The 22,076-nt window shown below is 54.4% G+C and overlaps 1 protein-coding gene across 1 annotated transcript in view; it reads right to left on the minus strand.

Annotated features, from left to right (window-relative positions):
- The window catches only part of ADAMTS2 (ADAM metallopeptidase with thrombospondin type 1 motif 2), a 229,405-nt gene that overhangs the window by 73,428 nt on the left and 133,901 nt on the right, over nt 1-22,076 (minus strand). Inside the window, exon 4 of the mRNA XM_029941147.1 lies at nt 20,536-20,738. Coding sequence (XP_029797007.1) covers nt 20,536-20,738 — 203 coding nt within the window. The remainder of the gene's footprint in view (nt 1-20,535; nt 20,739-22,076) is intronic.

Below are 22,076 nucleotides of genomic sequence, written 5' to 3' on the forward strand. Positions count from 1 at the left end.
CTGATTCGGGAGGTGACCAGAATCCCAGGGACCCCACTGTAAGGACGCAGGTCTGAATCAAACTGACTCCATGACAGGCTTCAAGTTTCCCCTCTGACCTTGGAGGTCTAGGTGTGGGTTTCTCAGAATCATTAGACAATAAAAGGGCACACATTGCCCAAGGCAGGAGGGACCACCCTTGTAACACCCAATCAGGAAAGGCCAGCTAACACCCCTAACATTCCTAAGGGCAGGCCTAGAGATAGAAGCTATAGATAATCACCTATTGCTTAAGGCTAGTCACACCCTACGGGAGGGTCCTGGGTCCACTCTGTGATTGGTCAGTACTCTAAATGTTGTGTTGGGTCCCACCAAAAGTAACAATGTATATGGTTAAAGTTACTGCCAATAATGATAGGCGATAGTGATTGGATCACTACCTGTGTTTCAATTTCCTGTAACTCCCCCTTCCCAGACCCCATAAAAGGCCCTACCCTGCCTTTGTTCGGGGCTCTCAGCATGGATCCACTGCGCTGGTGAAGTCTGTGAGCCCAAGTTTAGGCCTGGCCAGCCTAAGCCAGTAATAAAAAGCCCTTTGCTTTTGCATGCGTGACTCGGTCTCCCTGGCGGTCTCTGGTTTTGGGGGATGATAACAAAATCTTGGGCATAACACCACCACTTGGCGCTAAGCTCTGTGAGGCAGAGGCCCACATCCTGCTGGGGGAGGTGGCAAGGCGACCTGAGTCTGGGGTGTACGGCCACTGAGCGGGGGCGGGACAGGGGAGGCCCTGCCTTCCAAGCCTTCCGTCGGCTGCCAGCTCGCACTGGCTGGGCCAGGCTGTGGAGAAGCACACCCGTCGGAGAGCCGGTGGGGGAGGCCAGGCCGGGGGTCAGGCTGGCAGCCCCTCCCTGGTCGCTTTCAACTGCAGTGTGCCTTTCACAGTGTCTCCCTTAGGAAGTCCCCGTCCCTTCCACAGGGGACACCTCTTCACACGGTCTGTTCCTCTAGGGGAGTCAGCAGGCTGTGCCCTGGCCTCCCCCTGTGACACCTCTCAGGGAATGCAGGGCAGTCCCCTCCGCTGGCCCTGCCCTGCCCCCCAGGTGAGGTCAGCTCTTCAGGGGGCTGTAAAATTGCCTCAGCCCTTGGGCCCAGTTACCTTCCACTTCCCATGGGATGGCGAGAAGATTCTAGAAGCCAACAGGACCCACCGGGGCATAGAAACCACTGGGAACCAATGAGTAAAATTCCTTAATAGCAACATAGCTCAACATTTCTGCCGAGCAGAGAGCTGACAGACATGGCAAAAAGGGTCACTGAAGATGGAAGGCAGTCTCCAAACATCTCCCGCACGTTGCCCTGCCCCTCCCCTGACCCCAACCCCATCTCCCAGACAGGCAGGCAGGCGGCCGGGCCTCCAGAGGCATTTCTGCCTCTCGTCCTGCCCATGCCCCCACACACCATTCTTCAGGACGGTCACCACTCAGCAGATCTGGCTTCCTCTTCCTCTGCCGGAAACCCTCAATGGCTCCCCAGTGCCTTCAGGAGCTGCCCCGGCCCCTTGGCTCGGCACTCGGAGCCTCTCTAAGTTGGCCCTGGCTGGCTGCCCTGTGCTCCCCTTCGGCTAGTGTGACTGGGCGGCCCCAGTCTCAATGGCTCCGCCTTCTGCAAAGTCTCGCTGTCTTCTCCAGCTTCTTGTGCAATGGTTCATCCCAGGAATTCCCTCTCCCCTTCTCTGGCCCCAGAATTCTTGAAATATCTGGAAAGCATCTGAGAAAACAAAGTCAGGGTAATAAATGTGTCTAAAAGAAGGGGAGGCAGTGACCCTCCTGCTGAATTCCTGTCCACTCCAAGGCCTTCCCGCTGCAATCAGAATAAAACTGAAGCCCTATCACCTCCTCTCAGGTTGCCCTGGCCTTGCACACTGTGGTCCAGCCACTGGCCTCTGTACATCTTGCACAGAGAGCCCATCCTGAGAGCCCTCAGGACCTTTGCACTTGCTGTGCTTTCTGTCTTCTCATGCTTTTCCCCCAACATGACTGTCTCTGTCATGTACCCCCTAAAGCAGTTGCACCCCACTTACAGTACCCCCTAAAGTGGTTGCTCCCAGTCTGGACTCTGCACTTGATAGGAGAGGCACCTTTCCTCCTTGCTCACTGCTGTTTCCCCACAGCGTGAATGAATGAATGAATGAATATGGGAGTAACTTTGGAGAATGTGGAACGATAGGAAATAGGCAAAAATGTGTGACAGCGACAGGACCCATGGTGCCAGGTAATGACCGAGACCCTAGCTACGTGCCCAAGCGCACCCCCAGCCCCAGCCCGCCCTCCCGGAGACCTGTGTACTGGGGAGGCCGCTCTCCTCTGCCCAGACCACAGGGGGAGGGGAAGCCAGGACAATGTCCTTGAGCCCTGTCTTGAGAAATTGATCCTGGAATCTTTAAACCTTAGGGGAAAACGTTCAAAGCCGCAGGCGGGCTCTGTGCAGAGAGAGGCCAAGGGCTCTCTTGTTTGGGGGAAATACACTGTGATGTGCCTTTTGCTTATGCAGAGATGCGGCCAAGTTTCTGTTCTGGAATAGCCAATAAGGAAGGACACGGGCTCTGCATGATAATGTAAAAGTTTGCCTTCTTTGTGGCACAGTTCCACGCTGGCGATCAGGGAGCCCTGGCAGGTGGCCGGAGGCTGCTGGGCGGAGGTGACTTTCCCCTCTGCTGAAGGATCTGGGGCCGGGAGGGTGCAGGGAAGACAGGCCCAGGAGACGGGGCTCCCTGCAGGCAGAGCCGCCGGAGGGGTTCCCATCCCTGTGCCCAACCTCCAGGAAACTTGTCACCCCTCCTCCTGTGCTGAACTTGGGCAACCAGGGGGCAGCCCAAGCTTCCCCCGGCACCACCCTGGGGAGCAAGCGGGGCTCAGAAAAGTCCATCACGAGGCTTCCGGAAGCAGGGCTCACAAGGTGCTTTGTGGCGTCTCTGGGGACCCCCGAAATACCTGGGGTATTTAGGGCATTCTGGTCTCTCTGAGGACCCTCAGGAGCAGGCGTGGACCATCCCAGCAGAGGTGGAAGAAAATACGTGCCATGGGAAGCTGGGGCAGAGGGTCCTGCTGGCTTCCGGGAAGGACTGTGTTCATCTGTGTGCATTTCCTGACTCAGGAGCGGGGCAGCAAATGCCTGCTTTGATCGTGAGAACAAACACCCTTTTGCAGGTCTTCCTCCCCGCTGATTTCTCCACGAGTGCGTCACAGGCAATGCGAGAACAAACACGACGCTAGCCGCTGCTCAAAATCCAACTGACACGAAATGCAAATGAGCAAGACCGGTTCGGACCGTACAGTACAAATGGGAGGCAGGAAAGGGCCTTCCTTCAACACCAAGTCCAAGAACCTGACCCCAAGACCTCAAGACTCCTCCAGCAAGGGCCAAACTCTTCTTGCTCCTAGGCCCACACCAGGCCACCCTCCACTGAGACTGGGGGTCCCTCCGCAGCTCTCCAGGGTGGAGGCAGGACCCCTCCACCCCCAGGCATCAGCTGGACGCCCAGCATATGCCCGCCTGGCCAACAGAGCAAACACGTCTTAGGAAACAGGCCTGCTTCCTAAAGGGGGCTCCCCTCTGGGCCACCAGCGTGCATGCCATTTCCCAAAGCCCATGTTGCTGCCCGCCAGGTGTGTGTGTGTGTGTGTGTGTGTGTGTGTCCCACATTGGGGGATCCTCCCTGCCAGGCCCCGCTGTGGGTAAGGGACGGCCACACCACCATGTGGGGCCTGACCTTCCCACTCACTGACCAACAACTCATCAGAAAGGGGCTAATGCTACAGAACGAGGGAGGGAAGGACTCTGCTGAGGCCGCAGGCCAGGGCCTGGTGGCCCCCCCACTGAGGCCACTGTTTGGAGGCCCTTGAGAGGGAAGGAGTAGAGAGAAGGCAGGGATCTTGATTCTTTCAGGCAGCTGCCGTGGCCCTGGGGAGCCGGGGACATCGCCTGTGTGCCTGATCGTCCTCAAAGCTCCTCAGCACTACCTGACCCACAGCCCCGGGGACCCGACCCTCACCCCCACCCCCGAATCTCATCTAGAAGCGGCTTTTGGGGGAGGGGCCCACCGTGGCAAGGACTCACAGCATCCTGGCCTCCCCCGCCAGTCTCAGAGTCTGAGAGGCATGACCTCGCCCCTGGGATGTGATCCCTGTCACCTATGCCCAAACGGGCACCACGATGTCATCAGAAAACAATGATTTTTTTTCCCTTCCTACTGTGATTCACATTTTTCTGCTGTCCTATCACCCTTTTGACCCAAAGAAAGAGAGAGGGGAAATGCCATCTGTGAGGAGGGCTGGTCACGGTACAGGGGAAGCCCCTGGGGACAGCAATGGGGGGAGGGAAGTGTCCTGGTTGATGAAGGAGGTCACGGGAGGGGCTGAGGGAGAGGAAGGAAGCCAGAGCCAGGGTGGTTGTGCTCCATCCCTACTTCTGCTCCCCACACACCTTCAGGGTCAAGCACATAGATTCTGAGGGCTACGGGTCCTGCTTCCCACTTGGGCGCTGAGTGGAGCCCACACCATGAGAGTAGAGTCCGTTCCCAACGTGGCACTAAGTGGGAGGTGACACATGGGGCGGAGCGTGGCAGGCTTGGACTGGGAGAGGCTGCAGAGCGGACAGGGCTTCGCTGCACCTGACCTGGACCAGGTGGTGCCCAGCACACCTGACCGTCCATGTAGAGTGCTCAGGGCCAGACCTGCCACCCTCGTGGCAAAAATGGTGAGGGCTTATGCCAGTCTCCCCACTGCCACTAGCCCCCAGGGGTCTCCACATGACAAGGAGGCAGAGTGAGACCCTGCCATGTAGGCAGTGACCCAGAAGAGACAGAGAAAAGCAGGACGGCTTAGGCAGTCACCAGTGTCCCCAGCACAGGTGGGGCTCACAAGGAATTCGTAGTTCCCAGCAAAATTCAGAAGCGCTGGTCCAATCTATCCTCCAGCACACACTCACTGCCGGGCTTGTCAGCTGCCAACATGTCCCTCCCTGAGAGTGATCCACTCGAGTTTAGCACCGTTACTAACAGCCAGAACGTAAGGACCCTCCTTGAACGCAGGAGGAAACGGCTTGGCAGTGCGTGCAGCACACGGCCGTTTGCACCCTCAAGTCCCTGAGCTGCCCTGCTGGCCCTCTGCCAGCCGAGCTGTGTGCTAACCACCCGGGGCTCAGACTCAGACCAGATGCCCAGAACCAACCTGCAGACGAGAAGACAGGAGGGCACAGCATGCTTCACAGGGAGCCCACAACCAAAGGGAGAGAGTGCTCGGAGGCCTGAGTTCTAGGTCTCCAGGCTCAGGCAGAGAGGAATGCACCAACCACTGCGTCCCCACTCCGGGCTGTCTCCCACTCCCTGGGTTGTGCCCCGTGTCCCTCGTGTCCCCCTCCCCGGGCCGTGCCCCCACACCAGGCTGTCTCCTGCTCCCTGGGTTGTGCCCTGTGCCCCACATTTGTTTGGAGGACACTCCCTCGGAGCTGGCTGTGCTAACTCAGATACTGCTCCCCTTCGGGCTGGTTCCTCTGCTGGACCATCACCGTCTCGAATGCCCCCATTTGTTGGGTGGTTAGCCACCCTCTCCCTCTGCTGTACCTGTGCCCCAGAACTGGGGTCTTGTCTGCATCCATGGCTGTTCTATGCTCAGTGCCTAGAGCCTGTTAGGTCTGAAAGTTTAGGATAAAGCCCGAGCCCTCTGCATCAGAAAGCCACCCTGCCCTGAAGCCCCGAACATCCCTCATTCCTGGGACAAGCCAGGGGTGTGGCCTCCTATGCAGAGAACGGCACCAGCTCTGGGACCCCTCCGCTGTGACCTTCTCCCCAGCCAGGCGGAGGGCGTGGGCTTTGCCTCGGGCCTACGAGGCCCTTGTCCTCCTTATTGATCTAAAGCAGGGTGAGTGTGTCTCCGCCACAGCCACGCTTCCCGAGGACAAGCGCTGAGCTGGTTTGGCAGACGTCACCGACCAGGGAATGACCGTGGCACCTCGTTTGAAGCCGTGGCCTCCAAGACCTGTGCCACGTGCTTCCTCACGTCATTACCCTCACCTCCCATACCCTACAAATGAGTGTTATTCCCTTGTTTTACCAGTGGGGAAACTGAGGCCCAGAAAACTGAGAAACACACCCACAGAAGTGGAAACTGGGCAAAAGCTTTAGAGAGCAAGTTAGCAAATCTGCTGACATTAAAACCATGCATCCCGATGACCTGATGATTCAAACTTCCAGGGTCTGTGGTGGAGAAAAGGCTTTGGTCATAAGGAAGAAGGGACCAGGATCTTCTGGGATGTCTTTTCCCTTTTCCACACAGAGCCTGATATGGGGCTCGAACTCACAAACCATGAGATCATGACCTGAGTTTAAATCCAAAATCAAGAGTTGGATGCTTAACCAACTGAGTCACCCCGACGCCCTGAGTCTATGTTTCTTAAGGGAGTCTGGGGGCGCCTAGGTGGCTTAGTCGGTTAATTATCTGACTTCAGCTCAGGTCATGATCTGGATGTTCGTGAGTTCGAGTCCTGCACTGGGTCTGTGCTGACAGCTCAGAGCCTGAAGCCTGCTTCGGATTCTGCGTGTCCCTCTCTGCCCCTCCCCTGCTAGTGCACGCTCTCTCTCTCTCTCTCTCTCTCTCTCTCTCAAAAATAAATAAACATTTAAAAAAAACCTTAAGGGAGTATATAGGACCATAGTCACTATGAGAATTCGCTCACTCATTTATTCAAAAGACATTTACTGAACACCTACTACATGCTGGACCCTTTGCTGGGTGTGGAACATGCAAATCAGGTAAGCAGAACCTCTGAATTTGACATTAAGTGTGTGACACCCTCGAATGAACTCCTAACCCCTCTGAGACACAGGTCAAGCACCCCTGCGGCAGGGGAGCAGGGTCCCTCAGGACCCCATGACTGTACCCTGGCACAGAGCGGGCAGGCGGAGTGGCGGCCCAGACCAGGAGCCCCATGCGGTGCCACACTCTCGGCTTTCCTGACCCAGCTGCCACCTCCTTACTGGAGTCTGCAGGGACAAACTCTGCAGCTGCTGCAAGCTGTCACCAAGGAGTGACGATGCCTGGCCCTCCTTGCACGGTGACACTGACTCCAGCTTTGACAACCATCCGCTCTCCCCAGGGAGGCCAAGGGCAAGCTGCTGCCAGACTCCCACAGCAGCTGTCAGGCGGCCTTCTGCAGAGACGAGGGAGGGCGGGGAGAACCCTGGGGTGGGGGCAGGGTGCCACACTCCTCAGGGAGGAAGAGGTGGAGGTAAGGCCAGACCCCGGTAAACCCCTAAACCCCCCCTCCCTGAACTTTCTCCTCCTACATCATCATGGCTGGGGGCGGGGGATGGGCGGGGGCGGGGGGGGGGGGGCTGGTGTCCTATTGTCCGTCCCGCCCCCACTGGAATGTGAGCTCCGTGCAGGCAGGACACTCCCCCTCCCCAAGAGTCCTCACCACCACATTCCAGCACCTACGTGTGTCTGGCACAGGCCAGGTGCTCTGTAAACACGCACTGAGTGGGTGAGTGCGTGAGTGAGCTAGCAAATCTTAGGACAGGGAGACACAGTAGAAGGAAGATCTGGGGCAAAACTCCAAGAGAGGGGAAGGAGATGGAAAACAGGCTGTGGCGTGGGCAAGTGGTGTCAAATGCTGTTGGGAGACCAGAGAGAGCCAGAGTGGAAATCTCTTCCTCAAGGAATTGGGGGGAACTCGCGCTTCGGGCCAGAAGAGAGGGGAGGGGCCAGGCCCCTGGGCCAGGCCCCACCGAGGGCCCGTCTTCCCACCTGCCAAGTCCTCCCACACCAGCCCACCTCTCTGAGCCTCGGTGACCTCACCCAGGAGAGTGAACTCACGGACCACTGGGCACAATGTAGAGACAACAGGTGAGTGACTCCTCACGCGGCATGGTGGGGTGGAGGCAGTTCCAGTAACAGAAGGCCTAAGCCCCAAACTCTTAAAGAGAGAAGTTTCTCTTTTTAGACACCAAATCAACCTCATCACTCCCCTCTCATGGTATGGCAGGGGACCCAGGCCTCTTACTTAGCCTGACACAAAAGGCTTTGCCAACCTTGGGGCACCGGGGTGGCTCAGCCGGTTAAGCGTCTGACTTTGACTCAGGTCATGATCTCATGGTTTGTAGTTCGAGCCCAGAGTCTGGAGCCTGCTTCAGATTCCATGTATCCCTCTTCTCTCTGCCCCGCCCACTTCTCACTCTGTCTCTCTCTCTCTCAAAAATAAACAAACATTAAAAAAATTTTAATTCCCTCACTCCAGCACCCTACATCCCCTCTCCGTAGGGCCCAACCTCATGCTGTGATGTGGTGATGCCACTGGGCCTTTACACATGCTGTTCTACCACCTGCAGCAACACCAGCATACAAACGCCAGGCTCCTCTCCTCGTTAACCCCAGCCTCTGCATTAGGGGCAGCTCAAGTGGCTTTCAGCTGAGGCACTCTTCCCTGTGACCCAGAATGCCCTAAATTTGCACAATCAGCATGTACACTAACCAGGATACAATTACTCTTCCCTTCCTTGCTCCCACCCCTCCCATGATCCAACTTCCTTGAGCACAGGGACACGACTGCTCAGCCCTATACCTCAGTGCTCAGAATGCGGCCCAATTTAGACCAGGGGTTCAGAGAGCACCCACTGAATCAACACACAGCCAGGAATAGCTTGCGTTTGCAGATGCCCTCTTCGAGCCCCGCCCTCCGCTGAAAGCACTTTCCCGGTGTTTAACTCAAGTCACGCTCAAGACAGCACTGGGAGGTGGCCCTAATTATCCCCCATCACAGGACACAGCAGGGCAGGCCGTGCCTCCTTTCTTTCCAGCCGGAAGGAACCGTCCACCAGCTGACCGGCCAGACTTGTGTCCTGCGGTCCTGTTCTGATTCACTTGTGCAGTGTGAGGTCTTAATTTCAATTTGTTGCTGACATTGAAAAATAATTAGATTTCCCATAAAAGTTGGATTTCCAGCTTCTCATGGAAAAAAAAAAAAACAACCCAGAACTGGCAACAGCGGGTCTGCTCATTCCTCCAAGACCACAAGTGAGTGGGACCCAGGAGGGGATCTCCGGGGAAGGGGGGAGCGTGGCCTCTCCTGACGCCCCATCCCCACCACGCCCTTGGGCCCACAGCCAGCTTCACCTGGGCCTATGCCTCCCCGCCTGGCTTCCATTGGCTATGAGATGTACTTTCTCTGGAGCATTCTATCAGCCTCACGCCCATCGCTGACCCCGATAACTCTACCTCCTGGCAGTGCATGGGGTCCTGCTCTCAGGCCAGTGGGACATACATGAGGAAGCAGAAGGGTACCCAGAATGCCCTGCTGCAGCCCAGGGCACCAGCAGACCCCGGGGCCTGGGGAGCTGCCAAGAGACCGTGGGGGCTCTTGTTCCCCGTTCTCCCACCCTGTGCCACGGCCAAGCCCAACCGTGTCCCCCGTCCTGGGAGCTCTGCCTACGTGCCTCCAACTTAGGGAACCAGGTTCCAGTGTCTGGTTTCAAAGATGTTTTTCTCTTTCCCAGGAGCCAGAGCCAGGGACACGTGAATGGGGACTTGGGGCAGGCTCCGTGGCTTCGTCACGAGGGGACACCCTCCCCCACCCCTGCCCCAGGGAGTCAGCAGAAAACATTCCTGTCCCTGCCACTGCCTTCCCCACCATTGCCACACGGCCCCAACGTTCTTGGAAGTTGGTGAGAAATGGAGCTTGTATGCCTTTGTTTGCAAACCCTGGCAAGGCTTTGGTAAACCCAGGCCAATTTCTGGATTAAATTAGAAAAGAAAAAAGGAAAAATATCAGAATCCTGGCACAGAGAGGGATCATTCATTCAACAAAAGTTGTTTAAGAACATATTGTACAGGGGATTGTGCCCGTGCTGGGGAGCGGGAGGTGTGGAGGTCAAAGGGTATGGCCTCTGTTCGGAAAGCATGGAAGTTTCTTTGGAGCTCACATTCTCAGTAGGCTTAAGGAGTGTGTCTGCCCTCAGCAGAAGAGATACTCTAGGGGCTCAGGAATTCTTCCGGAACATAAGCAGTTAACACAGCTGGGAGAGACAGCGCTGTCTGCCCAGAAATCTGCTCTTCCTACTCTGCTGTTGTAACATGGCTATTAAGATCAGCTCACTTAACTGCTGGAAAAAGGGTCCTCAGAGTGACCTCACAGGTCCACGGAGCTGGCGAGGCGAAGGCAAGGGTGGGGGTGGACTGAGGTCTGAGCAGGGAGAGGGGTGGAGCTCCGCTCAAGGGCAAAGCCCCTGACGATGGCCTGCAGGAAAGGGCTGCTCCAGCTGCAGAGGACTGGAGATCTGCGAAGGGTGAGGGGAACCTTGTGTCCTAGGGACCGTGCCAGCCCTTTATGGGTTCTCAGAGTGTGTGCAGGGTTCAAAGATGATGAAGCTGCAGTGGGGCAGGGGGCAAGGCAGGAGCTCCACCAGGTAGGTCAAAGGACTCGGATGGAGCTGCTGCGGACCCACAGTTGGTCCTGTTCTCTACCAAGTGCTCCGCATATAAGAACATGTAAGAAGAGCCAGAGGACAGCTGCAGTGGGATGTGAATGTCCACTCCAGAGTGCTGGGGCCACAACTCAAGGGGAGCACAAAGCACGCAAGAGATTTCTCTAGTGCCTGATACCAAATATTTCATGAGTGCCAGGGAGTGACTGTTTTTGGCCACGTATCTCTGTCCGAGCTACTCGACTCTGCTATTACCGCACAAAAACAGCCACAGACAAATCGCAAATGAACAGGTCTGGCTACATCCTGAAACTTTATTTAGAAAAATAAAATGGATGGCGGGCCGTATTTGGCCCTTGGGTTGTATTTCTGGCAGCCTTACTTTAGCATCTCTGCTTATCTGGAAAAAATGCTGGAAATTTTGCCTTAACTCAGTAGAAGTTAGAAGCCCAAGGTTAGTTTAACATAAAACTGATGTTTTAAAATGTTGGCCATCCAAAGAGAGTGACACTTCCACAGCAGACATGCCCAAGGTAAAGAGAGGGCCGTGGGCCACCGTCTGGGGCAGGCCGTCACCCACTGCAACGGTTGGCCTCACACCCACAAGGACTACAATCAGACCAGTCGCTCAGGTAGGAAATTGCAGGTCTTTGTGGATACTAGATCCCAAGCAACACATCAAGGCGTCTCAGGGAAAAGCAGGATTGTTTGGTGCTTTGGTTAAAGGCGATGACCCACACGAGAAGGCTTACTGGGTGTTGACCCCAAGTTGTAGATTTCTTGAAGTCTTGTCACAAATTTTACTCTACTTTTCTTTTTTAAGTTTATTTATTTTGAAAGAGGCAGAGAGAGGAAGGGGAGGGGCAGAGAGAGGGAGACACAGAATCTGGAGCAGGCAGGCTCCAGGCTCTGAGCTGTCACCACAGAGTCCAATGCGGGTCTCGAACTCATGAACCGTGAGATCATGACCTGAGCTGAAGTTGAATGCTTCACTGAATCATGGCTCTAGTCTCCCCCAAAGGTATTCGTCCCTGGCCCCCAACTCACCGGAGCCAGGAGAAAAGCCACCATGTGTGCCTGGCGAGGGAACTGGACCTCCCATGAACGTGAGGGCTGCACCCGGACACTCGCGGTCACACACCAGGTTTGGAGGCAGAGCCGCTCTGTGAAAATGGGGTGATTCCCCAACCTACCCAGCAGGCGTGTTCAGGTGTGCTGACTGCAGCCCAGCACGGGAGCACCAGACACAGGGGGGAGCACTTTTCTAAGGAGAAAGGGTGAGATAGGACAGCGGTTTCCAGTGCACTGGGAGAGCCCGTGGGGCTGGGGAGTCCTGGGCGGAGGCAAGCTCCTGGTTCCCAAGGCTGCATCCAGTGGAGGCCGCAGCGTGAGTCAGCATTGAAGCCTGGAGCAGCGGGGATGGGGTGTGGCAGGGAGGGAGCCACATCTAACCAGGGAGCCCAGGTGGGGCCCGGCGGCGGTGTGGGCATGGGGGGCCTGGAGCAGCTGGCCTGGCTGGCCAGCCCACAGCTCTGCTCACGGCTCACGGCTCTGCCCTCGCAGCCCTCCCAGAGCTGGGCAGGAGACCCTTCCTCCCACAAGCGGTGGATAGAAGCTCTCAGAGGGTCTTTGCAGCCTCTCTGACTAGGCCAAGGGCGCCTGGGCCCAAGGGCCGAGGCCTCATCCTGGTGTGCTAGCAACCTTTGAGGTTCTGGAATTTGAGAGCCAAAAACCAGTGTGAGGGCCCCAGAGGATGAGGCCGCCGCCCGCGATCTGGCCCCAGCACCCTCTTCGGCACAGCCTTCTTCATCTGGACAGAAAGCTGAGAGCCTCCAGACAAGCAGAGGATGGAGAAGGGCCACGGAGAATGGGGCCCGAGGCAGGAAGCACAGGCCGCATCAGGTGTCTGGAGGTGGTCGGGCTGGGCTGCAGGGGCTCCGTGCGGGGCTCCTGTTGCTGAGTTCATGGGCCCGCATGGAGTGCCCGTACCCAGAAGGGCCCCACACTTCGGGTTTAATGCTCTGCTGTCCTGACATTCTCCACCATTTCACCTTTGAATGTGTGTTTTGTAAGTAAAATCAAACGGGATAGTGAGGCTTTGACTCACGAGCGGTCCTGCCTCCACAGGACAAGGTCTTGGCCTCCCACTCCCCACGCTGTGATCACTGCCACCCTCTGCCCTGGGCAGGGGCCTGCATGCAGGTGCGAGGTGGGTGCCCAGGACATGGGAGTGGCGGTCCCTCCCAGGACAGGCAGCCCCACACGGGCCTCCATGGGGGGCGAGCCTCTCGGGCGCCCCCATCCAGAGGCTAAGGTGTAAAGATCCTTGATCGCCCGCCCTGGGTTGGGGCGGTGGGCCTGAGGGAAGGGGAGATGCCAGGCTCAGAGTCCCCAGACCCCACCCGGTGCGAGGGCACCAGCATGAAGTGTTCTTTCAGGGCCAGCAATTTGGGGACAAAGCGGCTGTCAGGCCCCGAGGGCATATCTCGTGTTGCTGGCTGGGACCTGGGGCGCCTGTGAGAATCTACGAGAGCATTCCCTCTGCTGGCTCCGTTCCCGGGGGCTCCTTTCTTCCTCCTTCCAGCCTTTCTGAGTCTGGCCTGTGTTTTGTCTGAACTTCTGGCACCCTCCGCCGTGAGCCATGAAATACAAATCTGTTTAATTTTGGTGATTCGCATCCAAGTTAAATGCTGTAATATCTAAATTTAAAATAAGCTTTGTACAGGGCGCCTGGGTAGCTCAGTCAGTTAAGCGTCCAACTTTTGATTTTAGCTCAGGTCTCGATCTCACAGCTCGTGGGATTGAGCCCTGAATCAGGCTCCATGCTGATAGCACAGAATCTGCTTGGGATTCTCCATCTCTCTGCCCCTTCCCTGCAAAGGCACGTGCCCATGCATGCATGCTTTCTCTCTGGCAAAATAAATAAATAAACATTTAAAAAACAATGATAATATAAAATAAAATAAGTTTTGCACAATATAAAGGTAATTGGCAAATTCATGATTATACTTTAAAATTCTAATTTTTCATTGCTTAGAGGGACCATCAGTAGATGATTTTTAAATTTTGACAAGTTGAGAGACAGAGACCACAGGAAAAAGGAAAAGCCTTTATATGTACCTTTCAAGGCACTTTTTCCTGATCTCCAAAGAAGAGAGCCACATCTTCATTCTGGGTCTTTGATGTGGCTGAACTCAGCGAGAATGGCCATGTGGTCAGTGCAGGGCCACGGGTTTGGGAAATGATCTGCTGACAAGAAACCATGGGAGTCTGCAAGGGTGACCAGGGCAAAGCTCTAGAAGATTAACTCCTGGGGGAGGGTATAAAGTGCCCAACTCAGCACCCAGGGGAAAATCCAAGGAGAGAAAGGTCTCAGGACACAACGACACACAAAAATGTAAACCATCACAAACCACCCCCCCCCAAAAAAACCAAAGGGCAAAACCCAAAACTACAGAGAATATTTCCCACTCACATGAAAGACAAAAAGTGAACCTATTCAAGTATAAGTGTGAAGAAAAGAAACTAATATCCCAATAAAGGACATAAATAGGCCAATTCTAAACATGTAAGATGATTGCTGTTTTAAAGTATATATATATATATATTTTTTTTTAAATAGTTTATTGTCAAATTGGTTTCCACACAACACCCAGTACTCTTCCCCACAAGTGCCCTCCTCCATCACAGCACCACTTCCCCCCTCCCCCTCCCCCTCAACCCTCGGTTCATTTTCAGTATTCAATAGTCTCTCTGTATATATTTTTATAGATGCAACTTCATTACCATCAAATATATACAACTTCAAGACAAAAAGTATATCCCACCTATAGCTTTCAAATAGCTAAAAAGGACTCAGTGGTAGGAGGAAGAAGGGAGACAGGCATTTGCTCAATGGGGCATGAATAGGTAAAACCCTCAGAGAGAACATTCTGGCACAGAAAGCTTTAAAATGCCGACACCTGTTGACCAGGCACTATACTCTTAAGGACACAGTGATGGGCGAATGACAGATTTAGCTATAAGGATATTCATTACAGCCAGTGGCCGATCTGACCTCTAATACGGAAATAAATTTTGTTATGTGACTCTGTCATATCAATAATTGGCTACATAAAAGGCATGCTATGTGATGCAATGTGATGTCACCATGAAAAAGAGGTAATAGACAAAAATCAGTAGGTAGGAACATTCACATACCTGACAGATTTATATTCTCATTTTTTATCATAAATAATTATATTGACTCTGTTAAATACAGTATCTTTTTTAAAATTTATATATTTTTGAGAGAGAGCACAAGCAGGGGAGGGGCAGAGAGAGAGAGGGAGACACAGGATCTGAAGCAGGCTCGAGGCCCCACACTGTCAGTGTAGAGCCTGACATGGGGCTCGAACCCATGAACAGTGAGATCATGACCTGAACCGAAATCAGATGCCCAACCAATGGAGCCACCCAGGAATCCACAAATACAGTATCTTTCAATAAACAAAGAATGTTAGTTTCTAGATTTGTGGAGGAGAAGAAGGAAACTGGACCTGGCAGGAGGTGCGGGGGTAGGTTGGTGGGGGTGGGGGTTCTGAATGCTGTGGGACATTTTCTGCACCCAGGTGACTCTTGGGAAGTTCAGCAAATATTTGCAACCCTTCTTACCCTCCAGACAGTCTTGGCTAGAGAGCAAGATGGATTGATTCATTCCCATTTCCCTATGAAAAAAGGAACACAATATCTTGCCCATAAATGCCAGAAGGAAGTGGCACCTCTGGAGATTTCCCACTGCCCTTCGGGTCACATCCAAGTCCCTCTCAACACCCAGCGACCGGCCTTGCTCACCTGCAGCTCCCCTTGCTTCCTGGGCCCCTCATTCCCCACACACCAGCCCTGTCTCACACTTCCAAGTGTGCTGACCTCATTCATGCCTCAGGGCCCTTACACCACCCCTTCCCTCTGAACACCCCATCCTGCCTCTTTCCAGTCATCCACTATCATTCAAGTCTTAGGTGCAATGTTACTTTCTGTGCATGTCCTTCCTGACTGCCTGTTTAACGTGGTCCACACTTCCCAGACCTTCTCCTTTCCCCACTTTGCTATTTTATTTCCTTCATTGTCCTTATCTGAAATTATCTCTTTTGATTTTCACCTGAACATTCTCTGTGCCCCCCACCAGAATGCAAGCTATGGCTGTGTCCTGCTGTGCTCATGGCTGTACCCCTTGCCTGACATACAGGATATGCCCCATGAATATTTGTTGATGGAACGGTCAAGTGCCAGCTGTATTAGTCAGCACAGGGTGAGTGCTGCTGCATAACAAAGTCTCCACCACATCAGCAGTGAACACAATAAAGCTGGCATGTGTTTCCTTATACACATCACAGTCCAGCGGGGGTTGGGGGATCCTGCCCTCTTCTGTACTTGCACTTAGTGAGACATATGGCTTCCAAGGTCACTGTGTTAGGGAAAGACACAGAGGGAAGGGACACACTGGCTCTTAACTGTCTTGCCCAAGAGGTGACACACATCACTTCCTTCCACATAGGCCATTAGATAAAACTAGCCACACAGTCACAATTTAGGTACAAGGGAGGCTGGTAAATGGGAGGGAGGAAGAGAGCACATGGATATCTGAGGAACCTGAAATGTCTATGTCACATCCCAGCCCAGACTCTGACACAAAGGGACCCCAAAGGGAGCTATGCAGGAAGAATCACCCTGAATGATGAGGGAAAACAACTCTGCTTAGAATGGCCAGGGTCCAGCCACACCTGCCTCCCGTCCACCTGGGCCCCTGCCCCTCCCCAGAGCCCACGTTCTCTGGGCCCCTGCCTTCAGAATCCCCCCAGAACCCCTGGTATTCCTCAGAGGACAGGCTGTGTCCATCTAGGGCTGGCCCCCATGCCTCGGACACTGGAAGTGTTTCCGCTCTGGCCCCGGCTGTCCTCACAGCTGACCGAATGCCTCACTTGGAGCACAGTCCGGGCCAGCTGCCGCCACATCTGTCCTCCACGTTGCTGCTTTGGCTCCAGGGCTGGGAAGCCCCGTAACCAGCTGTGTACTTACAGGGAGAGGGAGATCCGCCCCAGCCAGGCCTTCTAGGGCCAGTCGGGGCTCCAGCTCCAGCCCCAGGACAGCCAGACCCTCGGGCCTCAGGGCCACTGTCCAATATGGCAGCCCCTAGCCACAGTGGTGACCTAAATCCAAATGTCCATTAATTACGAATGAATTAAATTACCACCAGACAGCTACTCTCAAAAATAACAAGAGTTGGTGAGGATGTGGAGAGATTGGAAACCTTGGGCACTGCTGGGAAGGAATGTCAAATGGTGCACTGCTGCGGAAAACAGTGTGGAGGGTCCTCAAAAAATAAAAAACAGAGCTACCATAGGGTGGTTCAGTCAACTAAGCATCCAACTTCGGTTCAGATCATGATCTTGACATTCGTGAGTTCAAGCCACACTTCAGGGTCTACGTAGAGCCTGCTTGGGATTCTGTGTCTCTCTCTCTGCCCCTCCCCCACCTACTCACGTGAGCTCGCTCTCTCTTTCTCTCTCTCTCTCTCTCTCTCTCTCTCTGTCTCTCAAAAATAAAATAAATAGGGGTGCCTGGGTGGCTCAATCGGTTGAGCATCCAGCTTTGGCTCAGGTCATGATCTCATGGTTCATGGGTTCAAGCCCCTCATCAGGCTCTGTGCTGACAGCTCAGAGCCCGGAGCCTGTCTTCGGATTCTGCGTCTCCTCCTCTCTCTGATCCTCCCCTGCTCATGCCGTCTCTCTCTCTCTCAAAAATAAATAAAACATTAAAAAATTAAAAAATAAATAAAAAATAAAATAAACATTAAAAAATAGAACTGCCATATAATCCTGAAATTCCACTGCAGGTATATACCCCAAAATACTGAGGAGCAGGGACATGAAGAGATATTTGCACACCCATGTGCACAGCAGCGTTATTCACAATCACCAGGAAGCGGAAGCAACTCCAGTGCTCATGGACAGATGAGCAAATAGACACACGGCAAAGGACGCACACGAGGGGATCTTACTCAGCCTTGAGGAGGACGTTCTGGCACATGCCTCAGCACGGACGGACCTGGCAGGCGTTGTGCTAAGTGAAATAAGCCAGTCACGGAAAGGTAAGTAGCACATGGCTCCCCTTATAGGTGGTCCCTAGAGTCATCAGAAGCCCAGGGACAGAGAGTAGGAGGGCGGTTTCCAGGGGCTGGGGGAGGGGGGAGTGGGGAGCTGGCATTTAATGGGGACCATTTCAGTTCTGCAAGATGAGAGAGTGCTGGGGGATGCCCACATGACTGTGTGAGCTGAGTTAACATCCCTGAACTGCACGCTGTATTTATTTTTTTAATGTTTATTTATTTTTGAGAGAGGTCAAGAGAGGGAGTGTGACTGAGGGAGGGGCAGAGAGAGAGGGAGACACAGAATCCGAAGCAGGCTCCAGGCTCCCAGCTGTCAGCACAGAGCCTGACACAGGGCTCCAACCCACGAACTGTGAGATCGTGACCTGAGCCGAAGTCAGATGCTTAACCGACTGAGCCACCCAGATGCCCCCATGAACTGCACACTTTTAAAATGATGAAGGTGGTAAATTTTATATGTATTTTACTGCAATTAAAGACAATTTTAGGGGCGTCTGGGAGGCTCAGTCAGTTAAGTGTCCAGCTCTTGATTTCGGTTCAGGTCATGATCTCATGGTTTCATGGCTGGGAGACCCACGGCGCTGACGGTGTGGAGCCTGCTTGGGAGTGTGTCTCCCTCTCTCTCTGCCCCTCTCCTGCTCATGCTCTCTCTGTCTCTCTCAAATAAAGAAACTTGGAAAAAAAACTTTTTAAGTTAAAATTTTAAACTTCCATTGAAGATAAAATAAGGCAGAGATTCTGTTCTCGCATCATGTCCGCCACACTTTAAGAGCTCAGGGGCTGGCTAGGGGGCGCCACATTGGACAGGGCAGAATTTTGAGTATCCCCAGCACTGCACAAGGTTCCGGTGGACAGCATTCTTCTGGAAGGTCATCCTTTCTCACTTATTCATGATTTCTCCATCTCCCTCCTTCCCAAGACCACCAAAGAAGCAAGACTCCCATCAGCCCCTGGCATTCCTTCCCACGTGTGTGCTGCCCTAACTGAGGACACAGTGCCTTACAGCATATTAACTGTCAGGGCAATGCACGCTCAAATAGCATCTCATCTCCCTGATCACGCTGGGAGGCAGAGCTCAGATTAGAGGGGCAGACATCCCCCCCTTCTCCCTGGACCCCAGGCTGTCTGCCATGTCCTGGGACAAGCATGCACCCAATAAACGCTTGCTGGGAGCCACAGCGAAAATAGACATGACCCAACTGCTCTTCCTCAGCTCCTCCAAGTTATCTCATAAAATACTTTTTTTTTTTTGCAATGATAGAATACGTTTCAATTTAGGAATTTCTGCATTTCTCAGGCTTTCCAAGAAATTAACCAAACCATCCCTTTACCCAAAGTCGGGATACCGTCGAACACGAAGGTGGAAATGAACAAACTGAAGTTAACTGGCAAAAATGAGAGAAAATTCTAGACTTCCTCCTACTGGCTTATGCAGCACCAGGTGTGAGTGACAGAGAGACCCTTCACACCAGGATAAGGGTGAGGCCGGAGTTAACGAGCCCAGTGTGACATAATAATAAATATCTACTGGTCTCTTCCCCCCAGTTCCCGACACAGACTTCCTAAACCCTGTAATTTCGAAGTGACAGGGGTGACGGAAGCTTGTTATTTGTTATTAGCCCCTTGCCAGGGTACCTGAGTTTATGCTAATGAGGTGACTCTTGGAGGGCCCTCGCTGGCATCAGGATGAGGGGGAGCAGGCTGCCTGAGGAACCAACCGGGTGATCAGAAGGTTGGAACTTTCGGCACTGCCCCCGCCGCCACCCCCTGCCCCAGGCTCCTAGGGAGAAAGAGGAGCTGGGGATTGGGTTCAATCACCCACAGCCAATAACGCCTCCACCAAACCCGTGAACCATGGAGTTCTGGCAGCTCCCAGGTTGGTGGGCACACCCAGGTGCCGGAGGGTGGTGTGCCCAGGCAGGGTGGGGAAGCTCTCTACCCTTTCCCACCTGCCTTACCCCATGGTGACAGCCCAGAACTTGTGAGCATCTGAAGTGGGGCCAGTCTTGAGGAATTGAGCCCTTGCCGTGCTAACTCTGGGTAGTTAGTGCCGAAAGTACTTGGTGGGGAAAACCCACACATCTGGTGTCAGAAGAGCTGGTGTGAATACGGAAAACAGAGAGTTTCCTTCACAGGACTTTCAGCCGGGTTGGAAGGCAGTGTAATTCTTGGGGACAAGCCCGTATGTTCAAGGCAGGCAAGACGTTTTTATGCCCACTAGTCTCGCAGAGTTAGTGTGAGGATTGCCTGAGAGAACACATGGTAAGTGCCCACAGGGGCCTGGCACATAATCACCCAATAAGACCTCAATCATAATCACGTGGTTGTTTCATTGTTATTATTACTGTTGCTGTTCTTACTACATTAAAGGTATGTTTTGAAAATGAGATGAGATGAAACATGACAACAGTCTCCAAAATAAAATATGGCTGGGGCGCCTGGGTGGCTCAGTCCGCTAAGCACCAACTTCGGCTGAGGTCATGATCTCTCAGTTCATGAGTTCGAGCCCCACGTCAGGTTCTGTGCTGACAGCTCAGAGCCTGGAGCCTGCTTTGGATTCTGTGTCTCCCTCTCTCTCTAACCCTCCCCCACTCCTGCTCTGTCTCTCTCTCTCTTTCTCTCTCTCTCTCTCTCTCTCCAAAAATAATTAATTAATTAATTAAAACAAAATAAAATGCACTCTGCAAGCCTGACTCAGGCCCCACTTTGGGGATGAGAGGGCTGAGTTCCAGAGGGCCGATGACTCACCTAAGGCAGGTGGAGAGGAAGGTGGACACATAGGCAGAGGTCTCTCCGCCCAGCGATCGGCTTGTTTGCGTCCTCTTGCCTCTGACCTACCTCTCCATCGGGGTCCCAGGGGGACTTGGGCATGGGCTGTTCTGGTGACCTCTCGGGTAGCCCCACCACCCCACCCCACCACGGGCCGCCACTTACAATGTTCATGAGCGTGAGCAGGTACTTCTGCACGTGCTCCTTCCCGTGGAACTGGACCACAGAGTCGTCCACACCCAGCAGGACCTCGATGTTGTAGTCCCCGTCCGCAGCGTGCCTTCGTGCCCTGCGCCTCGAGCCGTTGACACGCTCCTCCAGGACCCCCAGGGAGTGGCTGAGGTTGTCCAGGCTGCCTGGGGGGACCCCTGTAAGAAGAGGACACAATCTGCAGTAGCAGTCTAGGCTCGCCAGGCACATCGAGACAAGGCAAATCCCCACCTGGATGCCATTCGGCACCAGCCTGGCCATCATCATGTTGAAAACTCACAGCACCTGAACTGTCCCCATGTTACAGAGGAATGAACGGAGGTTCAGAGAGCACAGAGTGAGTGTTAGGTGGGCTCAGACCCAGCAGCATGCAAACCAACTCCTTGGCCATCGCAGAGCCCTGGCCTGGGACCCAGCGGTGACCGGAGAGGCCGAGCCCAGCCAGCAGCGTGCATGACCAGAGCGGACTCTCTGCACCCCTTCCCACACTTGAACACCCAAGAAGGGCCGCCCAGCTGCCAAAGGGCTGGCCTCCCTGGTGTGGCCACCACATTATAACCAGGGAGGCGAAAGTCCAGCCCTGGAGCGGGGGTGTCCCACAGCATCTCCTTAGACAGCTCCCCTTCCAGAACTTGTCTCCACTGAAGCAAGGCCCCTCATCTCTGGGCAAGGCCCACTCACACCTGTCAAGGATCGAGACCACCCATGGGCGCTCTTGCCCCCTCTCTCTCCCCGGCAAATTGTCACAGGCCGAGGAGATGGGTGGCTGCCTGAAGTGTGCAGGGATCGGGACTCCACAGCGGGCCTGGGCAGGGGTGGGGGCCCACGGGGCCTCAGCTGAGGGCTCCGGGGCCTGGAGCTCTGTCAGGCCCACGGCCCCAAAATAGCGTCTCGCTGTCTGCACAGCTGTGGCATCCTGCCCTGGTTCTCTTCTCCTTTCCTACCAGGCCTGCAGCCCGCCCTGGGCTAGAGCTCAGGCTCCCAGTCCTTCCCATCCCCTGACCCCCCCGACCCCATTTCAGGGCTGCAACTGAACTGACCAGGCTGACCTCTGACACTGCAGCTGGCCGCAGACCACACTGCCTGCCCAGTCCCAGTGCCAAAGCCTTCAGGAACCTCCCTCCCTGCATCCCTGTACCAGTCTCTATGTCTGTGCTGGGTACTGACCCTGGGGTCCTGCTTCTCCTTGGCATTCCCAGACACCTGCCCTGGGAAGGGTCTCGGATCTCAGGTCACCATGACACCAACAATCCAGGGTGTGGTGTCCCAGCCCTGGGGCCCCTGCGGCTGAAGGCGGGGCTACAGCACCACTTCTCCGCAAAGTCTTCCAGAATAATTCTCACTTGTACCCAAAGCCTCTCGTCTGCTGTCTCCTCCGGACAGGAGCAGGAAGAACCTCCACGTCACAGTGGTGCAGAGCCGACACCGGAGGCAGAATCGGGCCTCGGAGAGCAGCTCAGAGTCAGGCGAGGCAGCCTGCCATCTGGTCCCGCCCT

The sequence above is a fragment of the Suricata suricatta genome, chromosome 6 (genome assembly GCF_006229205.1).
Source record: "Suricata suricatta isolate VVHF042 chromosome 6, meerkat_22Aug2017_6uvM2_HiC, whole genome shotgun sequence".
Taxonomy (NCBI): domain Eukaryota; kingdom Metazoa; phylum Chordata; class Mammalia; order Carnivora; family Herpestidae; genus Suricata; species Suricata suricatta.